The 24,896-nt window shown below is 34.5% G+C and overlaps 1 protein-coding gene across 8 annotated transcripts in view; it reads left to right on the top strand.

Moving 5' to 3' along the window:
- The window catches only part of LOC106066792 (mechanosensory protein 2-like), a 61,668-nt gene that overhangs the window by 28,754 nt on the left and 8,018 nt on the right, over positions 1-24,896 (top strand). For 4 of the 8 annotated variants that reach the window (XM_056042927.1, XM_056042929.1, XM_056042930.1 and 1 more), the window contains exons 3-6: positions 6,276-6,391; positions 11,737-11,809; positions 14,269-14,351; positions 19,865-20,068. In XM_056042927.1, coding sequence (XP_055898902.1) covers positions 6,276-6,391; positions 11,737-11,809; positions 14,269-14,351; positions 19,865-20,068 — 476 coding nt within the window. Of the gene's footprint in view, positions 1-1,214; positions 1,484-4,967; positions 5,055-5,140; positions 5,169-6,275; positions 6,392-11,736; positions 11,810-14,268; positions 14,352-19,864; positions 20,069-24,896 lie in introns of those variants that run through there. The other 4 variants (XM_056042933.1, XM_056042932.1, XM_056042926.1 and 1 more) reach the window with 4 other exon arrangements.

Below are 24,896 nucleotides of genomic sequence, written 5' to 3'. Positions count from 1 at the left end.
AAGTTGGATGCCCCGTTCGGCCCACATCACCCGCACATTGCTAGCAACGTCTCTGATCTAGAGCTAACATCGGTTTTGAAAGGACTATCACTTTCGGGAATTTTGTAATGTAAGGCATCATTGATTCAAAAGTTTCATAAAGTAATGTTCAGGAAAATATTGCGTCTCGTCTAGATTTAAAGGCCTGTCATTGGAATAATTCAATAAAAACAAAAAAAAAAACATTGCGTAGTTTGCCAAATAACTGAGTTGTTTATAAAATTTTAAACTTGCTTTAAGTTTATTGAAAGATTATCGAATCTGTGATGCTTATATTTTTATGTACATATAATCTAGGTTACTCTTAGATTCTAGTTCTAAATCAGAAGTCTATATCTAGTTATAGATTTCCATAGAATACAATGAAAATACCTTAAACAATTGCACAAGTTTGCATTGCCCGCTGGCTGAATGGATAACAGTTTGTTCCAGCAGCTGACTCGATACTCGATCTATTTTTGTTTGTATAGATTTGTATTCTATTTTAAGCTGCATAATGGAGGTCTTTTGTAAACAATGTTTTTCTCGTGTTAATGTTTAAATAATTTCTAATTATGTCATTTGACAAATATTCAAACATAAATTAATAACTACTATGAAAATAAAACTTTTTTTGGCCTCCCCCTTTTTGCTAGGACTTCTCGCCCATTTGAGAGGACGTGTGTTTGTTGGTGGGGTGACGCCTCACAGTTTGAGAAACGTAGGCCCTATGTGTTTCAGAATGTGCTCTCTTGCTTACCAGATGTGACAGATGTCCTGTGCCATGGGCTATTAAGACCTAGATTCTAGATCAATGTTCTATTAAGGGCAGTCCATATAATAGCAAAGTGTGCTGGTATTCAAATTAACGCGATTCCCTTTTTATTCTCCACACCACCAAGCAACACCAGTCATTGCGACATCAAGTTGCATTCTGTTTGTTAGAATTATTGATTAGCACTCAGCTGTGCTCTGGTAGCCCAGCAATTTTTTTTTTTAAACTAGGCCTAACGAACTGCAAGGTCATAGTTCAAACTTGTGTGTTAGTGCGACTATTTTATTAGTGTGGTCTGCTAGGATACGCAGTTATATTTACTTTAAAGTATTTCGAAATACCCCATCCCCCCCCCCTTTTTTTCCCCCCCTCAACCTCATTTTCCCTTTTAACTATTCAATGCTGCCTTTTAGCTAGCTATTCTAAAGTTGAACCCTACTTCGGGTAAACCCAGTTCTATTTTGTCTGTGATGCCATTGCCATGGTATTATTGATGTAGTTTGAGCGTTGATCCAGTTTCATGTCTGATCAATTGAATTGTGAAAAAATATTTGTGCATTTAAATTGTTCGGCTTGTAAATAGGCAACAAATTTAATTTAAGTTGTTGTAGATGTCTGATACTGAAGAACAGATCCAACCCGGATCAGGTAATAAAGTAAAACCTATGGAATTTCACAAGGCAACATCAGGTTGGTCTTTTTTAAAGACTTAATAAATTGAACTTATATATGTGTTTAAAATACTGATAGATCTAGATTCATTCCCTTGATTATAGATTCATTCCCTTGTTATTTCACATGTCATTATCCGAATTAAACTTTTTTTTTTCTCTCTCCTATCTTTCTCTTTCTCATAAATCTAAATTGTTGGTTGATCAGTTGAAATGACAAAGAAAACAAGTGTTTGATACATCTACAAAAGATTGCAAATGTCAATTATTTTCTTGGCTGTTATGACTTAAATTGTGGTGAAAAAAAGTATTCTTGTAAGAGTTTGTCTTAACATATGAAACAAAAACAAATTACCTTTTCAGATTTTGCAATGCAGGTCATCTGTCCAAACTTCCATTGGAGACTCATTTACCACTCTTCCAGCACACATTCAGTGCAACAAGTTAATTTTGATTTCTGTCTTTCTGTCACTTTGATTAAGTTCTCTTGAATTCTTGGATTATTCTCAAAGGCGCTAACTTAAGCTACCTTCAGAAGTCTGGCAAGGAAGTTTGTTTTCTCTAAAGTATGAAATTGTCTTGCTTTAATCCATTTTGTTGTTTACTGCAATGGTATTATATACCCTTCAATTGAATTCAGTCCTTTATATCTTTCAGTTAAAACCCACAGATTCAACTTAAATAGCAGAAAGTTGATGTAAGTTTTTCGACAACCTCATGTATTTATGGCTGTTCAAAAGAAACCTGTTACATAGTAGCTCTGCAAGGTTTTTTTTCCTTCATGACAATAGATAGAAGTAAACATAATTATGTTGACTCATATTTTAATGATTAGACTTATTTTGATTGAGATGAATAAAATTAAAGGGTTCCACAACAAATCGTTCACTGACATTTCGTTCACCGAAAATCTTTCATGACTGTTCGTTCCCCTGATATTTTGTTCACCCAACAATTCGTTCACACGACATTATGCTCACTGACAATTGGTTCACAGAAAACCTATTCACCAACACCTTGTCACCTACAGTTTGTTCACAACAAATAGTTCACACGACAAATCATTCACAGGATAGTAAAATATTATTACATTGTCGAAGCATGTTTAATTTGTTTACATTAAAAGTACATACTACAGGGTTGATACATTATATAATTTGTTATATTATTTTTTTTTAAATTTTGATTGCTAGAGATCGGGCCAATTCCACTTTTCTTTGATAATATTTCTAAAGCATAAGGATAATATGTGATAAAAATTAGACTTAAAAAAACAAACAGGAAAAAAGGGTTAAATGTTTAAATCAATTTACACAGTTGTGTGTTAATATTTAAAGATTTTGTAAAGATGTGATGCCTATTCTCTTTTAAATTACAGACGTTACTTTAGAAGAGAAGATAATTACATCCTACACACATCCATCTGATAATCAAGTTTAGCTTGTTAATTAGAGATTCGAACTTTGCCAAGTTATTGGTTTTCATGGCTGATTCAGGCAACTCATTCTATTATATTCTATTCTGTTTTATTGAGTTGAGGGGTTCCATTTGGTCTAACCAAGATTAAGTAGCAACTTACTTTAATGTTCTTGTTTGATTTGTACAAATTTCTTTTACAAACCCTAATGCCAGTACATTAGGATAAGTCGTCAGATCTACAAATCTGTTGGTTTTTTTTGGCATTTTTCTTCATGGAAAGGCATGCTTCAATTTGATTCTCATTTCTGTAATTGTCCAATTTTCTTTGTAAAATTTCAGCATGGTACCTTGTATTGTCCTTATTTTTTGTATTATGCAATCATCTGAAAATAATCTAATTTTTTTCATGAAATAATGCATTTTTAGGTGACTTATTTAAATCCTAATGGTACATCTGAATTAGGATTATGGTGACTGTTATTGTTGTTTAATTGGAGCCATTCATTATTACAGTTTGTTCTCTACCAATTAGGAAATCCTGAATCCATTGGTGTAATGTGACAGTTGTGTCGTGATTGTTTTATTGGCAAATGCCTTAGAAAAGTCAAATAAATTCTATTTGCTCATTATTATCTAAGCCTTTTGAAAAATCATTAATTAGACGTTTGAGTTGAGTTTCATATGACTTTTATTTGTTAAAGCCATGTTCGTGTGGAGTAAAGACATTATGTTTAAGTGGTTTAAATAGTTGTTACATATATGTATTCTAGTATTTTACATGTAATACTGGTGGGTGATTCTGGTCTGTAGTTTCATGGATCAAACTTATCTCCTTTTTAAAAAAAGGGAGTGACATTAGCTTATTTCCAGTCCCTTGGTACTCTACCCTGATTTAGTGGTACTTGTTTCCATTTTCTAAGATTTAATTTTCAACCCTACTGTTGAATCACAGTCTTGTTTACTTACTAACATCTCATTGATTTACCGTACACATGAAATGTTCAAACAAAACTACTCATTTAGCTCACCTCCTCTTCTGCCTTCTAGATATACCCAAAGATGGGAAAGGCCTGTAAAAAAATCAGGAGCCAGTAACCCTTAGGCAGCTTGCTGCACACAGTGCTACACCCTGGCAGAACCTGCTACACCACTAATCCCAAACTCTATCTGCATCTGGTATATCTTGGACACATCAGCTACATAGAGAGGGGGAACTACACAAGGTTCAGAACATAGCTAATGCCCAGACTTTCATCTCATTTCTATGAGATAATCCATAGCCGTTTGCCACTGAAGGATGCCATAGGTGGTGTTTGTGTAAAAACAAAAACAACAGCAAAGCAGTTTATTTAAGAAATATGATATTGGAAATAAATAACAATACATTCTGAAAAGCTGTCACAGATCAAATTAAAATCAGGATACTGGGGTACAGTGGCGTTACTAGGGGTGCGGGCTGTACCGGGTGACACTCAAGACAGAAAAATGCACTTTTACAAAATGCAACTTTTAAAAACAAAATTACTCACAGTTTAGCATGAACATGTCCCAAACCTTTTTAATTTAATTCTACTTGACTTGTAATGTTCCTATTATGAGAAAAATAATGCGTTGTAGATGCCAGGAGTAAGAGTTTCTGAAGCTCAGAAATGTAGAACAACGTTTGTCGCTTGACAACTCTGAGTGAGCTTAATGCGCTCCCTCAAACATCTTATCTGATTAGTTGAGTGGTGAGCATAACATTTTTTATTGTAAAATGTTGAGAAACACATAGACATAAGCCCCTTGCGCACCATATGACGCATAGGGCTGCAAGCCCTCACCACAGAAATCAGTCTTAGGTGACTTTCACAGCCACTCTCCTTCTAAAAAGGTGTGACGCAATGATTTAATGTAGACAGCCATGTTTTTGCATTTCTCTTTTCGGATCTAATGTAGAGTCTGACTTTGGTAAACGTGATTCGTCTAATAATATGTCTCACAAATGTCAATCGACATTCACTCGCCTCTTTCCTTAGTCGGCAAATGCCTGTGCGGGAAAAGATTTCTTTATTGATAACATTATCTCGGTATGTTATTTGTAGGATCCTTCACAGCCATCACTGCTCAGCCTCTTTTCAACCTTCCACATCTTGAAGCGTAGGTGGTCATTTGGACAATGATTGTATTGAGTAAGTGAATTTTATTCTCCAGGGTAATTGATTTGTTCAGATAGGCCATACTTTTTGATAGACGGCTCCTGCTTTCCAATCCGACATGCATCATTGGGACAATGATTGTATTGAGTAAGTGAATCTTAATCTCCAGGGTAATTGATTTGTTCAGATAGGCCATACTTTTTGAAAGACGGCTCCTGCTTTCCAATCCAACATGCAACACAATGATATGCAACTCCATTGCTTATGATAACACTGCCTAAATAGGTTAAAATTTCTTTTTGTTCAAGATCTGTATGACCAATGTTGATTGGGGTACTGGGTAACCTGCAACCAATATGCATAACTTTGAGGGCGTCTTTATCCGACATATCCTGTATACATTTAATTGTATTTCAAAGTAATGCTATGTCGTCTGCAAAATCCAACTCAGTTTGGTTTACGTCGTAGGAACCCGAATGCAGCCAGTTTAATGTATTTCTATGACATTGTCGATGGCTGCAAAAAAGAGAAATGGGGATAAGATAAACCCTATCTTATATTTGTCTGTTGTGACTCAGCAGTTTGATTCGCTTTTGACACATAGCTGAATCTGGAATAAATGTTACTAGATGCCATATTCTCTTGCTATTTTCCAGAGTGATTCTGATGGACACTATCAAACTTTTTTTTAAATCTACAAAACTGAAGACGTAAACCTGTATAGTGCTTGATTTGCCTTTTCAGAAGCAGCTGAGAAACACTAGTATAATTTAAAACCTTTTCCTTAATGAGCTCTTAAATAATATCTAATACAAATGTTCAACTCAATGTTTCTCAAATCAGTAATTGTACATTGTAAATGTATGTAATCACTTCTGATTAAATGTAAAAAAAAAAAAAAGACATTTTAAAATAGAATCTAAACCATTTTCAGGTGTAACCAATCAATTAATTAGCTTACAGTTTTATTGTTCATCATAACGAAACAAAAAAAACCCACAAAAGTTGTTTGTTTTTAGGGGGGGGGGCTTACTTGCACAGGGTGACACCGACCCTAGTGACACCACTGCTTTGGTACCAAAATAATGGAAAGAAAACATTACTAAAGTTTATGAAAAGGAGGTACATTCAAAAGGATTTCATTTTCAGCAACAATAATTGCATAATTCTAAAAGACCATACCAGTATGTCAAAGTATTCAATTCTTAGTTTTCAAAACATATTCCATTGGTCTAATGAGTTTTTACTTTTCAGAGAATGGCCAAGAGGAACCAAGTGGTGGCATTGGATGTTGTGGATATATACTCTATGCTTTATCTATGTTGACTATTATCATCACATTTCCTTTCTCATTGTGCTTGTGTATTAAGGTAAGATTGTTTTTCTAAAGGTTCACTGAAAATTTAGGAAAAAAACATTTTTTAAGTAGTGAAGTTTTAAAATTTAAATAAAATTCTTTTAATCTTCAGATCATTTTGTAACTAAATTTTGTTGATAGCTTTTAATTAACAAAGTAGCTTACATGTTAGCATTTTTCTAATTTTAACTGAATTCATGCTAATATTTAAAGAAAATTTTCTCTGAAGATATGATATTCAAACAATACCATCACTTTTTACAATATTTTATCTTATTTTAAACCAAACCTTCAACATGTCACACATTATTTAGATGAATAAACATTTAGATGAATTGCATTGCTCCTCCATTACTTCAGCACTTCAGTCAAACTACCCAAGCTGAGATATCACCAGTCTGGTTGTTTACCCTTTGCTCCCCTCCTTTTCAGATTCCACTCCCCTCACATGGACATTACCTATCTGATACTAGAACATGAGATGTAGACAGACATCACCATTTATCTCCCCTGCTTTTTGGTTCTCCACCACAAGATTTGTAAAACGTAGGTCAATGAAAAGGAGATTAAATGGGCAATGGTCTTTTCATATTCTCAACCTGTTTAGTTAATCTCTTCAGCCACAAGCGAACCATTCAAAGATGTAGGGCACACCTCCTGTTTTTCCTTTATTTAATTTCTGGGTGTATGTCCAGTGGTCATAAAGTCTTAAAGGTTTGGACTATTTGTGCTACTTATCTTGACTTCGTAGATTGAATTGGGGAGGAGGTTTATAAAAAACAATTTATAGATAAAGCGATAATTACATTTATCATGGAATAGTGTCTTTCACTTTAATGGCTGCCTTGTCGTATGGTATGTGCACTGGATTGTCGTTCAGATGGTCTGATTTATACCCCGAGACAGCATCAATGTTGTTTGTTTTCCAGAAAGAAAACATGATAATCCTAATAACTACTTAACTAGCTTGGAACAGTGAAAGATGCAAACAAGGAGCACATTGAAGAAGTTGACAATTAGGCCTACTGACGGAAATTTCATCGCATAGTGAATGTTAATTTTTTTACTTAAGCACGCAACAACCTTTCATTTAGAGGTCATCGTGAAGAGTATTGATTAGATGACTCAAGTAACAATGACAATTTCTTAGCAGTACAGAAATTCTATTTTAACTGTGAATAGACCTTGTTTTCAATAACTAAATAAAATTTAGCCCTTGTGGTATGAAGAGAGAGTAACCTTTTAGGGATTACGGGCACGACATGGCCTACAGTGTGCCGATGTGCCAAAAACTCAAAACTCAAACTCAGTACAGAAATTCTTAAGAAAACAACAAAAAACACAACCTCTTACCTCATCCCCCACAGATTCAAAGCGATATAAAAGACTGTGTTGGACAATGCAGTTTTACCAAAAAATACTAAAAGAAACCCAAACTTCACCTTTTTTCTCTATCATAGTTGACAACAGTCAAGAAATATTAAAAGTTGATTAAATTAGCATTATTTTCTGAAATTGTTTTGTGAGCTCCGATGACAAAATACCCAAAGAAATTGTAATCAATGATCATTTGTAGGTTTTTTTATATTTGTGAGAACCAGAAGTCTGCAACATTGGCTGAACAAATACTCCAAGAAATACAAAATCACAATGTTTCTTTAAATTACCTGCAAGGCCAAGGCAATATGAGCGGACAGTACAATAGCCTTCTAGCATTGTTCAAACAAAAGCAGCCGCTTGCGCATTATGTTCACTGTACTTAAACATGGTCTTCAATGATTCTATTGGCTGTGTTCATGAAGTTGTAATAGAATTAAAATGTCTTTTATTAAATGTACCGATACATACAAACTAATCGATTTTTTTGTCTCACAAAATTTCAAAATTTGTCATATTGAGGGGGGGAGGGGGGGGCCATCAACGTTTTCTTGAACCCTGGCCCATGGGTACCTTGCTGCACCACTGTGTATGTCCCTCTTGACCTTTATTAAGTCTTTTTCTTGATAAATCACACATTTCAGGTGTGCTCTTTTAATTTCACTCACATTGTATAAGAATCAACTTCAGGTCAGTCTAAAAAAATTTTTTTTAATATCAGGAGGTGGTCTTTCACATATTCAATATTTCTTCTAAATCATTTTACTAGTTTCAAACTTGTGCTGAGTGGTAATTTACATACCTGGGATCAACTATTCTTTTTGGTTGTACTCACTCGCCAGTGCTTTTAAACCACTGTAAGATGGTGTATATATCCATAGTAGATCTGATGGAAGGTTTTTTAACATGGATTGACTTCAACCAAACTGAAGAGACAGCATAATCTGTAATCCTGATTAGGGCATTGAAGACTGCTGACTTTGTGGTACTCACCTCTCATTTGCAAGAAGGATTACATCTCATCATCATCTCTGCCTGTGGTCCCTTCTGGGGCATAGGCCACCAACCAGCTTCCTCCAGGCGTCTTGGTTCTGGGCGAGTCTCTCCAACTGTCCCAAGGTCTTGCCCATCTGCTTGGCATCTGCTTCCAAATCGCAGTGCCATGTACATGGCGCAAGGAGGATTACAATGGCTAGTAAATGCTTTGGCAGCTGCATGTCACCAAGACTAAAATTCTGGAAAATATCTAGTTTGACTGTTATAATTTTTTGAAATATTATCTTCTAAAATAAAACTTGGTCTAGACCATCTTTATCTTCAACAGACATACGTCAGTGGGTATTACCACTTGTCTTCATCAAAGAGTTAAATAATTAAATTGACGTTCAGGACTATGATTAGAATTGTATATACTCTGAGTAAATTTATACATTTGCTGATTAGAATTGTATATACTCTGAGTAAATTTATACATTTGCTTAGCCAGAATTTTTTTTGACGGAAGGGGGAGGTAGGGTAAAAAAAATAAACAAAATAATTGCTCTTACTAAGGTCGATCAGCTGCATAATTGAGGAATTGTCTTTTTTTTCTTTTAATGTTAGTTGTTGTTCATAAGCCTAAGCAACTGTGCATTTGATAATGTTATAAAAATTGTAATCATAGTGTAAACATCTGTTATGCATTGCTAATCATTAATTAATATGTAGTAGTCAGGGAAATATTGAACTACATTACTACAATATTGTTGCGGTAGTCTGTGCAAACAAGCCAATGTCAATGCAAGGATGAAATTGTTTCTGTTTCACCAGATCATGAATTCTTAGGCCAGTCTTTACAAGATTACAACAAATGGCACCTTCTGAATCAAATTTACTTCTGTATTTAGACTTGATAAATAAATGACCATCAGGAAAAGCATGTTTCACAAAATATGTTATTGGTAAATGGAAGAAGAAAGTGCAACACAGACAAATGGGGAGTTATACTTGTTCCAGATTGTTGTTGAAGAAAAATCATTTTTTGCTGTATGGCTATTATTGAGTTTAATAAACTCTCCTGTGATGTCTCCATAACATATTCAACTTTGAAGGTGAATGGATTTCTGACAGGTGTAAATAGGATGCCATGTAGAAATTAGATGAAATTTAGTCTGCAAGCATGTGTAAATATTTGTTCAGAAATATTAGTTTATCTATTTATAAGCTTCTATGTCATTTTCCTAATAGAAAGCAGGTAAGGTTGGAAAGGCATAAATTTAATTTTGTTCAATTTTTTTTCACCAATCTGAATTTTCATTTGGAATGATGTGATCTTATCAAACAACTCTTGTTTATTCTGTTCTAATCCAGACCAACATCTTAGCATAGACACCACAAATGTTTTCCAAGAGATTTTATACTTTTTCAAAAAATGAACCAACTTTATCAAATACATCATGTACTGCAGTAATCGTTTCAGGAGGTTTACATAATAGAAACTTGTCTTTAAAATCATCATTGATTTACCTAACCTTACCTCTAAAAAATTGAGTATTCTTGTCAGCAAATCTATGATGCATGTTTTAAAATGACATATTTGGTTTCTTAGATTTAACTTATACGAGTTCTTTACTAAGGATGCAATGGGCTTTTTCTGTTCCTGCTTTAAAAATTGAAGTTAAACCATACCATAATAAATCTGCAATACATTTTCTTTTCTAAACATTCTTTGTTTGAGATACATTTTATGGTTTGCTGGGTAATGAGAATATTACCTTTAATTCCATGGGTTTTAAAACTATAACATATTAGGCCTAATAAATTCTAAACAAAAGTGCTTTTCAAATACTTTACGAAGTGTTTAAATCTTCTACATATAAGTAACATAGATGAATATGAAATAGCTTAATGAAAATTGTAAAAAATTATTTGTGCTACAAATAAATGTTTTAAATTATTCTAATTCAGTTGTCTACCTCATCTATACTCGAATGACAATAAAAAAAAGTAACTTCCAATGGAAAAAACTGTCTACAATGTCAAGATTGACACATTAGTTATAGACAACAAAATCCATATTAATGATAGTCTTAGGCGACCCACAGAAGCTGTGCTATAGAAATTGTGAGGAGAGGATCCTGATATTGTCTGATATTGATATTTTTTTAGAATTTGTATGCACATCTTCACTATGAATTCATGCCCATTATTGTCTTTCATAACAAAAGATATATAACAAGATAGGTAACAAAAAAAACAAAGCTTATATGAAGTGTAATTGTATCATTTAGTTTGGTTCAGTCATGTAGTTAATGGTATAATAGATCTAGACCAACAACAATAAATCTGTGGGATTAGAAATATTTTTACCAATAGTTTTTGTTTAGGGCTATTTCATGCTTTTAGCTTTCTCTATACGCTATGATCCTATCATTTTTCTGAACCAGGTGGGAAAATTTTTTTGGGGCCCGGGAGGGGGGGGGAGAAAGAAAGGGATATCTGGGTGAATTTTACCATAATCCCTTGTTAAAAGTATTTATTAGAAAAGAAAGGGAGCAGCCTCAGTTCAAACTCATGGCTCAAGCCTCCTAAAGCTGATATACCAATGAAAATAGAAGATTGTGTTGTTATCTATTGTTTGTTCAAACTAAATTTAAAGCGGCGACCTATAATTCAGCTTATACCACCACATCAGTCTAATAAAATTCAAAATACCAAACAAAATAATAAATAACCAATAGTTTAGAAACTAATTGTTTTTTTTTGTTTTTTTTGTTGATTCTTGTGTTGTCAGGTAAAAGAAATAATTGTGCAAAACTTCAGCTTGATCCGAGATTGGGTGTTGGAGAAATAACGTATACAAACTTTTTACCAGGCAGACAGTTAATATAAGCTTTGTAAAAAGAAGGTTAAAAAGAGAATAAAATATTTTGGAACAAAAATATTTCACTTTTAATTTAAAACTTAATATTAAACCTATTTGTATTTATGTTTTTATGTTAGGTTGTTCAAGAATATGAACGGGCTGTCATTTTTAGACTTGGAAGACTTTTATCAGGTGGAGCAAAAGGGCCAGGTAAATAATTTTAACTTAATAGACTTCTTTTAGGTAATGCTTAGATCTACTAGCTAACTAAATATTTCAACTTCAGACTTGTAAACTTCTCTTAGGTAGTGCTTAGATATCTAGTAGCCAGCTAAATATTGCATCTATTGGACTTGGTTAACTTCTCTTAGGTAGTGCTTAGATATCCAGTAGCTAGCTAAATATTTCATTAGTCAGACTTCATAGTTCTTAGATCTAGTAGCATTCATGCATTTTCCTTTTTAAATATATATCATCTTGTTTGTTTGTTAGGTGTCTATTCGTGTTTTGGTTCCACACAACCATTTTGAGGATAAATGTGTTTGTTTGTAAAATGTTTTACATGTTTCAGATGTTCCTTCAGAGTTGAAGATAGTTTACTTCCTAGTCCAAATCTCCCGCAGGACGACGGGGGATGGGAGCGGGCAGGGTTTGAACCTGGGACCATCGATAAATCCAAATGACAGTCCAGCGCACAAACTGCACAACCAGGCGGTACAGCCCTTTTGAAGTTTAATATAATTAAGAAAATTCTATCTACATAATACATTTTGTTCAGGGAAAGAAAAAAAAAGTATAGTTATCTAGAGAGGCTAAGTACGCTTGAACTTGGCTTGGCTTGGGCTTGACACCCGACTCAGGCAGAGTTGTGTTTACTGAGTGCCTAAAGGCAGATACCCCCCTTCCCCCCCCCCCCCCCATACACCGCAGAATAAATCCAAGAATACAAATTCTGAATACTTTTATTTAATTATGAAATATGTCTAACAAAAATGATCTCTCTCAACATCTCAAATTTGAAATGACATAAATAGAATTGTAATGCCAAACTTCTAATAAAAATTAAGGGAATCCAAAAAATAATCTGTGGACAAATGAACATTCACAGACCACTCATCTTTAATATTATTTACTTTATTTATTTACACAAGAACTATTACAATCTAGATGCATTTCAATGGGACATTGCACAGGCTCTGAAGTAACAGTATTTTACTCCCTTCTTGTCTACCCCCTTTGCAAAAGGAGGGGGGCATTTGAGTGAGAGGTTGGGTAGTCAAGGTTGTTTTTGTTTTGGATCTTAGCTTTTGAGTGGGGGCTGGATTGTTTGTAACTTAGTCAGTAATTTTTGTGAGTGAAAGGGACAGCAGAGCTTTTCTTTTTATCTTGTTATGGAAGAGAGTTTTATTTGAAGAGTGAAGAGTATTTAGTGTTTCTGAGATGGAAATCTTGGAGTTGTTATTATACATTACTAGTGATGGGAACTAAACTAACTTTTAAAAGTTAAACTAAAACTAGTTTTTAACTAAAATAAAGTAGTTAAACTATTAGTTTATCATGAATTTCAAAAGATAGTTAAACTAGACTAAAGAAAGTTAATTAAACTATAACAAACTTTTTTTGGGGGGGGGGGGGGGTAGTGGGGTTGAATTAGACCTATATAGATATAATCATCTGACTGTATGCCTATGGTTCGATCTTATTCTTTTAACGTTCTAGTAATATTTATCTATAATAAAATCAGTATTAAGGAATATGTTTCTTACATAAATGCTAATGCACAATAAAATAAAATGTCTACATAAATATGTTTGCTTGTATTTTTGCCTTGAATTAAAACCTTTAGAAAATAATGGTGCTCTTTTTTGAAAAAAAAATTATATTAACTTATTATATAACGGAAAATCTTACTTATACTGGTAAAGTTTAAAATCTCATTAAATAACATATATTTAGAATATCAAATTTAGATCTAGTATCCAAAGAAATATAAACGACCTGTATAACTATTTTATAGTGTAAAATACATGCTTGACTAACCATTCCGATGTGCTATTTTCTTGTCTGACCACTAAAAATACAACTAACACTATTGCATAACTGTTAAATGCGCAAGGGAAAAAAAACTGGGTGATCTTGTCATTATGGACTGCACACTCAGTACACTATATAGACCTACATGTGTACGTCTATCTGGCCAGGTTGTTAAAAATCAGTCGGACACATTTGTCTATTTACTTTCTGGGCATTACCAATATTGCAAATGAACTTATATATTAGTGTATATAAATAAACCATTTGTGTCATTAAAGGAAAGTTGAAGAACAATAGAAGACTATCTACAAGTAATCAAGTACTTAACACTTCTAAACTCTGTGCATAGGAATTAGTTATATTTTCTTTTTGTTTGTTTAGAAACAATGTTCAGGGTTAGATCACTGTGCACACCTACTTCTTAATATGACACATCAATAAGGAATTTTAAAAAGATTTTATTGTTCTAATAAACTAATTCTACTTTAATGATCATTTTAAAATTAGCTGGAATTTTTCGCATGGTCTATTGACTGTTTTGGAGTGAAATAATTAAACAAACAATAGATGAGAACAACATGATATGAACTCACTAATTTGTTTATTAAATTTCCTGACATTTTTTTTATGTATAGGTCTTTTCTTCATCATTCCCTGCATGGATTCATACACTAAAGTTGACTTGAGAACAGTGTCTTTTGATGTCCCACCCCAAGAGGTACAACAGTTTTAGTGATTGTTATTGAAATAGGATTATTATTGTAGTTTTTAAGAGCAATTATCACTAACATAGTGGTACTAGTATCATAAAACTATTTTCTTGTGAAAAATGCATTTTTTGTTTCACTTCTTTTGGAGTGTTGCAAAAAGGAATGAACATGTTTAAATGAGTCAATCTGACCACACTCTGAAATTATTTTCCTCATTCTAAAAGAATTATTCACTAGTGCACTACAATATTATGTTTAACTTAAATACATTTTTGTTTGTTATTTGGCATAGAATAAAAGGAAAATGAATACATAATGCGCATTAATTTTTATAGAATAAAATTTTTTTTTAATTTTAAAATTAAAAATGAAAATTTACTATTATCTGAATTGAATAAAAAAAAATATTTGTATGATGCATATCCATACTTTTTCAAAACTTTTCAAATAACACATTTAAAAACAGATACAATTAAAACTTTGAGCTCACTACCCAATGTCACTACCATATCATGAATTAAAAAAAAAAAAAAGAAAATTCAAGCAACCAGCTTAAAACACATTGAGAGGTAAAAAATGCAAAAGAACAAATGAGTTTTAAAGCATCAATTATGAGAGTGTTAATCTGAAGGAAATAGCTGTTTCAAATCAATGATGGGAGTGTCATTATGAAGAGAAAAAAAAAAATGAAGCAAAACTTATTTTTGTTTTTTAATCTAACATATGTTTTGCTTCATTTTTTTTTTTTTTTAATGTTTTATTTCTTTAACTGCAATTTGTTATTGAAATTTTTTTTTGGCTGAGCATTTCCAGAAAATGCCCAATGTTGTTAATATACAAAAGGCCCAGTCACTTTTTTTTTAAAAAGTAAGCTTATATATATATATATATATATATATATATATATATATATATATATATATACAAGGCTTCTCTTCCAGTCTGAAGATAAATAAGGAGTACACATCCCCAGCTGTGACCTATATATTTTGCCAATTCCAGTGCAGTCATAATCATTTTCCGTTGGTGGTCAATTTAGATTCTCTTTCTTATGTCTACATCAGTCTTCAGCTGTGGATTTTCTGTTGGTCTCAAATGTGTATCCCGCAGCCTTTGTAAGTTATCTCCAACTGTCTCCTTCCAAAGTAGCTTGCAGCCAAGTGCTATCTCTTATGTCAGTTAAAGCAAGTTGGTGCCTAAGCTGTTCCATAGGGCACCTGTTATGACGAACACCTTTCATCTCGAAAACCAAAAGAGGCAGCAGTATATGCAAATTCGTTGACCGTAGCTCGAGATCATGTTCACTGTGAGGAAGTAGGACACAAGCTCTGTTACTTCTACTATTTCCTTCATTCGACCCAACATATACGCCAAAGAAGATAGCAAAAAGAGGAGGGGCAAGTACACAGCCCTGCTTCATGACATTTTCTATGGGGCAGTGATCAGACAGATCACCATTGTGTCTAATATGGCATTTTTGTTCCACATAAAGCTGCTTAGGAATGAATAAGAACCTAAATGGGCATCCAAACCTGGTGAAAATCCTCCGTAAGCCATCGTGACTGACAGTGTCATAACCCTTTGGTGAGATCCACAAAGGCAACGTGTAGGTTTAGATTCTGCTCTCTGCTGTACCTCTTCCAGCTCTGAAGCCACATTGACTTTCAGATATTTGGTTAGTCTGTCAAGCAAGACTCATGCTAATGATTTTTCCTGCTACAGACAGAAGTGTAAATGCCCCTATAATTGGAGCAGTTGTACTTATCAGGCTTTTTGTATAGTGATTTAATTACAGCATCTCGAAGATCACGTGGAACAACCCACTTTTCCCAGCATAGAGCAAACAACACCTCCAATTTTAAATATTTCAGCCGATAAACTATCAGAGCTAGGTGCTTTGTGTTTTTTTAAATTACAAATTTGTAATTTCCTCTAATGTTACGGGTACTTTTTTCTTTTCTGAAAGTGAAAAATCTAATTTTTTAAATCACTTATGCAAGCAATTTTTTCATAAAATACACTACTTTTACAACTATTAATAATAACAAACACTGAAGGCTCTTTAGAAGGGGAGATGCCTATTTACCATATTTTTAACACATTTATGCAAATGGTTTAAGATTTTTTGTGAAAATTTTTTTTATTATTATATTTGTATTGCTAAGTTATGTAAGTTCTGTCATATAGTTCGTCCATCGTGGTTTGATGATGACCACTTTGTCATCCAGGGGGCTGAGGGCTTTGCATTGGGGTTTTATGCCTCCTCATGTGGCTAGTGAGACCTACATGAGCCCGGAATATTCAGCTGCACACTGGGCAGGTTATTCCAGCTGGAGCTAGTGTCGTGGGCCTTGCTTTTCTTCTCTGGCGTTTTTCTTCTACCAGCGTGGTTCTCTTTTCCTCAGCAACTTGTGCACCAGTTTTCACAGCGCAATGCCATGATGCTCTGTCATGTGCCTCTGTCTCCCAGGTGGCTGGGTCTATGCTGAACGCCTTCAGTGAAGCTTTGAGGGTGTCCCTGAAGCGCTTTCTTTGACCACCTTGCGAGTCGTTTAGGGATGCGGCGGTCTTCCATTCTGCAGACGTGTCCTGCCCATCGCAGCTGAGACTGCATCAGGGTTGTATGGATGCTTTGCAGGCCCGCTCTTCGAAGGACTTCAGTATCTGGTATTTTGTCTTGCCATTTGACATTCAGTATTTTTCTTAGACATGTCATGTGGAAGTGATTAAGTTTCTTTGCATGTTTTCTGTACACTGTCCACGTTTCTGAGGCATAGAGCAATGTCGGGAGGATGATGGCTCGATAGATCACTAGCTTTGTATTTGTAGTGATGCCACGTCTGTTCCAGACGTTTTAAGTCAGTCTGCCATAGGATGCACTGGCCTTGGCAATACGCAGGTGGATTTCATTATCAATCTTTCCGTTTCTGGAGAGTGTGCTGCCAAGATACGTGAATCTGTCCACTGGGTTTATATCATGTCCATTTATCTTGATACATGGATCCGAGTAGGCTTTCCCAGGAGCAGGTAACTATAAGACTTCAGTCTTATTTGTGTTAATGGTAAAGCCAAAGTCTGAGCATGCTCTTGAGAAGTCACTGACATTGCTCTGCAGATCATTTTCAGAGCAGACATTTAGGGGACAGTCGTCAGCAAATATCAAGTCCCTGATTACTGCTGAATTTGTTTTTGATTTTGCTTTGAGCCACCTTGGGTTGAATAGGCCAAAAACAGTTACGCCAAATGCAAGATGCCTAGCTAAGCAAGAAAGTGGAAACAATACAGGAATTTGCTGAAAAGCATGACATGAAGAACTTCTTCCATGCCATAAACGAAGTCTATGGACCCACAAAGTCAGGCTCATCCCCTCTACTAAATGCTGATGGGACAATCCTATTGACAGACAAGGAAGAAATCCTAAACGCTGGGCCGAGCACTTCGAAAAGGTTCTCAATACACCTTCCATTATAAATGAAGCTGCCATAGACAGGCTATAGCAAGTACCAATAATTGAAAAAAATGGATAACCCCCCTACGCAAAAGGAAACTGATCTTGCCATTCAACAGCTCACAAGCGGAAAAGCCCCAGGAGCTGACTCTGCAGAGGTCTACAAAAAGGTGGTTTAGCCCTGATTGAAAGACTTCATGAGCTGTACTTAATTATGTGGGAACAAGAGTCAATACCACAAGACTTTAAAGATGCCACTATTGTTCATTTATACAAGCCAAAAGGAAACCGCCAAATCAGCGACAACCACAGAGAAATATCTCTTCTCTCTATTGCTGGGAAAATCCTTGCACGCATCCTACTAAATTTGGCTCATGCAACACATAGAACATGATCAACTACCAGAAAGCCAGTGTGGCTTCAGAAAAGAGCGTGGTACCATTGACATGATCTTTGCGGCAAGGCAGCTCCAGGAAAAATGTCAAGAACAAAATGCTGACTTCTTCTCAATATATGTCGACCTAACAAAGGCATTCGACACTGTTAGCAGAGAAGGACTCTGGAAGATTATGTCAAAGTATAGCTGTCCACGAAAATTCATAACCACGGTGAGACTATTTCATGATGGCATGAAGGTTCATGTTTAAGAAAGTGGAGAACCATCAGAGACCTTTGAAGTATCAAACGTAGCACCTACGCTGTTCAGTATCATGTTCTCTGCTATGCTGACAGATACTTTCACAGATAGAGAAAACATCAAGATAAATACAACATACAGATTTGATGGTGGCCTATCTGTCATACTAATACTACATTTACACACACAAAAAAAATTTTTTAAGAGAAAAAATCTATTTAGTATGCATATAAGTTGCACATAATTGAAAACAACAATTAATAAGTAGTTTTTCATATCATCGCAGGAACTGCAGCGCTCCACCAGAGGAATAGTACACTTAATTTATATTTTTTTTATGGAAATTTTTTTTTTCTTGAGGATTTGAATAAGATCTTGACCCTTTACAAAACAATTAGATCAATTAGATATTTATTATAAGACATCAGTTAGGCCAGGTTCACATCTAACTTCACATTCACTTTCATCTATCCGTTGGTCTGCTGGACCGCTGGGGCACCACACAAGATCTGTCAACCTTCTTTCTCCATTCTTTTGTCATTTGTTTTTGATAAATTTTCATTCTGATGTTTTTTCTGAAAATATTGAAACCTGCCTTTTTACCTGCCTGGTTAGACCACTTCGGGGGCCGATTTTAAGTTTGTGTTTCCACATAAACTGTCTTTGTAACCTTGTTTTTGTGTATTTATAGTTTACAGTATATGTAATATTTAAAAAAAAACAAAGAAAAAACATGCATAATAAATATTAGCGCTATTTCGTCAGAGTGCTATCTTATCATGGTTGTTTTGTCACTACTTTCTTGGCAATTTTGCCAGACTGGCCACATGACACCCTTTTAAACATCAGCCATAGAAACAGATGAGCTTTATGTTGTCTGCCCCTATAGATAGCAAGGTCTAAAATGAGTACCTTTATTATATCTTTTTTTAAAATACTTTTTATCATTTAATAATAATTTTAATGCCTCCTATTCATACACTTACACAATAAAAAAACAATGATCCTTTTTAAAAAGTGGGGTTTTGTCCCCTTAGTTAATTGTAAATATTATTTCTCCTATAACCATTCATGGTTGAAACTTTACACAATTATTTATTCTACCTAACAAAAATTAATCAATTTAAAAAATTACCAATTGGTAATTATTAATTAAGCTTGATATTGATTTAGGGAAATAAATCTTATTGTATTGATAAATATGCCTATAAATTTAGTTTTTTTCCCATAAAGTACTTTAATATCTCACTTGTTATTATAATAGCTTTCTCTCAGAGCATTTTAACATTTAATTTGATCAAATCTTTGATGTTGTGAATGTAAACGTGTTTTGAATAAAATCAAAGTAAAATATAATCCAATTGTTCATCATGATCTTACAATTATATAATGATGAAACCTATAACTCTTTTCACTTGAAATATTTTTTACTTTAGGTCTTAACCAGAGACTCTGTCACTGTTGCTGTGGATGCAGTTGTTTATTACCGTGTCAAAAATGCCACAATGTCAATTACAAATGTAGAAGATGCTAATCGCTCTACACGTCTTTTGGCAGCAACCACTCTCAGAAATGTTCTTGGAACCAAAAATTTGAGTGAGATTCTTTCAGATAGGGAAAATATTAGTCACCTTATGCAGGTTGGTCATTGTCTTACAGTGCTGTTGTTATTTTAGGATGTATCTTGTGTATGTATGTAAAATTTGATGGTTCTTGCTCTGTATATGAATTATTTTTATTTGTAAAGGAATTTACACTGATTGTTAATAACTTGTAGTTAACAATGATTCTCCAGTCCAAGCGAAATATAAATTACATATAACAGTTGCATTGAGTGGGACTTTTATCTGTAATGGTTAATAACCACTGACAGAATTGACCTATAACCTCTGCAGTACAATCACTTTTATAAAACACTTTAGACTTGCTCACATGTCATCTTACTTCTACTACTGGCTTCTACCATGAATTTTATTGATAGTATTAGTTTTTCTGTAAACCCTTGGTAAGAAAGTCAGCTCTGCATAATGTCTGACTGGACTGACTAGAAAGCTCATGAATGTCGAGACATTTATGTGTTATGACAGTCAGCAGTGGTATTTGTTGGAATAGTAATTTGGTCAGAGTACTCAATATAAGGGGAGGTAATTGTTACGTGCGCATCTTACTGTAAATGTGAAATGGTGCAATTGCGTGTTGAAAGGGGAAGAAAAACCAAAATGGAGGAATATGAACAAGAAAGTGTTTTCAGTGTTAATAAAGATTAAAGTATTTATAAAACTGTGATTTGTCATTTTCATGTCTAAAGAGTCTCATCAAATATGAAGACGTAACAAGTGGCGCCCAAGTCAAAGGTAAAACCCACGTATTCCTCTATACACAGTGGATCTCCTGTCAACAGACAGTAGAGATAGTAAAGTCTAGATCTAGAGACAGGAGAACATTTGATCCGATATTATTAGTAATATACTATGGCGGACAAGGCTGAGGTAGCAGCGTTGAAGGAAGAGGGAAGGTTGTTGGAGCTTGAAGGGGCAGAACTAAGAAAATACGTACAAGAAAGGTTAATGGAGAAGGAGAGATTAGCCATAGAAAAGGAGAGATTAGCGATGGAAAGAGAAAAAGAAAAGGAGAGATTAGATAAGGAGGACAAAAGAGAAAAAGAAAAGGATAAGGAGATAGTAGCAATTGAAAGGGAAAAGAAAAATGAATTAGTTGCCATTGAAAGAGAAAGGTTAGCGTTTGAAAAAGAGATAGCAGAGAAAAGGTTAAAAACAAAACAAGAAAAAGAGAGTGATAAAAGAAAGGGGGAAACTACAAGGAATAAACTAGCAAAATATAAAGGTGCGATATTTGAAGAAGCTAAAATGGACATAGACATTTTTTTGAAGAAATTTGAAATTGAAATGAGAGAACTGGAATACCCCGAAGACAAATGGTCATTCTTATTATCGAAGTCATTTGTAGCAGAGGTTCAATCAAAGATATGCATGAACCAGAGCTATAGCGTGGTGAAAGAACAATTACTGTGAACGTACGGAAAAACAGAGGCGTACTATCGTGAACAATTTGTTAACTGTGCGATGACCCATAGACATTCCTGGACAGAATGACCAGTAGTTTTGAAAATTGGACTGAAACCACTAAAATAGAAAAGACATTTGACGGTCTAAAGACATTTCTAATGATAGACAAAGCAATTTATGAGTGTCAGGAGGAATTAAAAATATTTTTGTTGGAGAAGAAACCAAAATCCATAGAAGACATAGTAAGACTGATAAGGTCCTATAAGGTGGCACATCCCGATAAGAAACTATCCAGAGGCAGCGACATAGAAGAAGAAATAATTGCATTTAACAGAACAAAAGATACACGAGACAACTACATCAACAACGGCAGATGATTTAGATATGATGAACAAAATAGGTTTAGAGGACAAGGAAGGAACCAAATGGGTAGTAAACAAGGACAGTTTTATAGTAACCGAGGGCGATACCAAAGAAATGTACAGGGAAGATTCGGCGGAGTAAGAGATAGAAGAGATCAAAGCCTGTCAATGTTAACATGTGCAGGAAGCCTAGAGTATTTTGAGACCTTCGTGTGAAACAAAATAGCAAGGATGATACGAGATTCAGGTAGTACAATAGTGGGTGTTAATAAGAAATTAGTAGAAGAACAAGACTATACTGGCAAAACCAGGAATTGTGTGATGTTTGATGGGAAGACTGTACAATTACCAGTTGCTAGAATTAAAATTGATACACCATATTTTACTGGAATTGTGGATGCATGTGTAATAGACCATGCTCATATTGATTTGATTATTGGAAATATTCCAGGTATAAAGAATGGCAATGAAAAGGATATGGGAAATTGGAAGAAGTGTTTCGGAATGAGTATTACTTGATCCAAATGTAAGGACCTGGATGCAGGAGATCTGGAAAAATTATTTCAGTTACCAGATAAGAAAACAAAAGAAGAAGGATTATTAGAAAACTCAGAAACATTAGAACTTAATAATGTAGTATTCAACAAGGAAAGGTTTATTACAGAACAAAAAAATTACCCAGAGATGCGTCAGTTGGCCCAGAAAGGAGGTAGAGGAGGAAAATTTTATATAGAAAGAGGAATTTTGGTTAGAGAAATTGAGTCACAAGGAAGAAAAATTATACAGGTTGTTGTACCAGCTGAATTTAGAAATGTCATATTGAAGAATGGGCATGATGAAGCATATGCAGGCCACATGGGAATTCACAAAACGAAACAAAGAATATTTTGGGACCTTTATTTGCCATCTATTAGTAAAGACATAAAAAATTATGTGTTGTCGTGCAAAGTTTGTCAAATGAAAGGCACTAAAAAAATCAGAGCTCCATTACAAAAGGTAGATATACAAGAAAGGCCATTTAGTAAGATTGCGATTGATTTGATTGGACCCATGCCAGTGATATCAAATAGGGGTCATCGATATATTCTAACTGTGATAGACGTGTGCTCAAGATGGCCAGAATCTATTCCACTAAAAACAATTGAAGCCAGTGCTATAGTTCAAGCGTTATATACATTATTTACACAGTTTGGATTTCCTGAAGAGGTACTGTCAGATAGGGACACACAGTTCCACTGTCAACTAACGACAACATTTTTGAAAATGTTTGGAATTCGGCAAAGGTTTACAGCCCCGTACCACCCGCAGAGCAACGGTATTTGTGAACATTTTAACTGTACGTTAAAGAAAGCGTTATCGAAAGTAGCAGATGACAATCCCAAAGAATGGGATGTGGCATTACCCTCAATCCTTTTCGCATACAGAGAGAGCCATAATGAAACCACCGGGTTTTCGCCATTTCAGATGATTTATGGAGGAAATCCAAGAGGCCCAATGGCAATCCTAAAAGAACTAATACTCCCACAAGAACATGTTGGAAATAAAGAAAGTTACGATATAGTGACAGAAACCAGAAATAAAGTAATAAAGGCTTGTGAGGAAACGAGCAAACATGTGCTTGATAAAAGTGAACTAACACAGTCTAGGGTGAATGAACACAGGAAATTGACCAAACTAGAAGTAGGTCAAGATGTTTTGGCATTACTAAAGGATAAGGAGAATGTACTATTCACGAAATGGTTGGGTCCTTATAAGGTAACAAGGAAAATTAGTGATGTGGATTATGAAATTAAAATTGATTCAAGGCTGAAAATATTTCATGTGGATATGCTAAAAGAATTTAGGTCGCAACAAAAAAGTGAAAAAAGCAGTAAAGAAGACCCATTGGTCATGGGTGCATCCGTGAGTGTAGACTTTGAGACAGAGGAAAGATTGGGACACAAAGAAACAATTTCAACTGATGTCAGTCAAACATGGAAAGATGTGGAAGTGACAGGAATCTCGTCAGACAGAGCTAAGGAAGTAACAACATTATTGGAAGATTTTAAGAATATTTTTTACAGATTTACCAAGGAAGAACGAATATCATAGAACATGATATCAAATTAATAGGCAGAGTTCCAAATAAACTACCACAATATGCTGTACCATTGCATCACAGAGAAGCGTTACAGAAAGAAATAGATGAACTACTTAAATTGGGAGTGATAGAACTATCTAATTCGTCATGTGCTGCACCAGTTGTGCTGGTTAAAAAAAAATGTGGCAACATTAGACTGTGTGTGGATTACCGTCAACTAAATAAAGTTACAGAATTTGACCCATTCCCAATGCCACAGGCGGAGGAAATGTTTACTAATTTGAAAAAAGCAAAAATTTTCACCATGTTGGACCTTTCTAGAGGATACTGGCAAGTACCTCTAAAGGAAAAATGTTTTGAAAAATATGTGCTTAAACAACTTGTAGCAAAAGTCAATAACAGCCTAGACCCTCACCAATTTGCATACAAAGCAGCTAGAGGAACTGAGGATGCCATTCTATTGCTTTTGGACCAGCTTTATAAGCGTCTCGATATACCCAAATCATATGCACGAGTCCTCTTCGTAAATTTCTCCTCGGCTTTCAATACCATACCGCCACATCTAATGATAAACAAACTCAGTAACTTAAATGTAAGCCCTTACGTACAAGCATGGGTTCTAAACTTTTTAACCCAACGGCCTCAGTATGTTAAAGTCAACAACACCAAATCATCAACTCAAGTACTATGTACGGGTGCTCCACAAGGTTGTGTACTTTCTCCTGTACACTCTTTACACTAATGACATAAGAAGCATCTATGACTCAGTTAAACTAATTAAATTCGCTGATGATACTGCCATAGTCTGTCTTATTTCAGGAGATGAAACTCAGTATCGAAGCTTGATAGTAGAGTTTACAAACTGGTGCACCAACAACTTTCTAGAACTGAATGTCACAAAAACTAAAGAACTTATAATAGATTTTAGAAAGAAAAAACAAACTATACGTGAACTGCAAATAAACACTACATCTATAGAACAAGTAAACGCATATAAATA

This window comes from Biomphalaria glabrata, chromosome 9 (genome assembly GCF_947242115.1).
Source record: "Biomphalaria glabrata chromosome 9, xgBioGlab47.1, whole genome shotgun sequence".
Lineage (NCBI taxonomy): Eukaryota > Metazoa > Mollusca > Gastropoda > Planorbidae > Biomphalaria > Biomphalaria glabrata.
The sequence above is the reverse complement of the archived record's forward strand: the minus strand, read 5'-3'. Positions and strand labels throughout refer to the sequence as shown.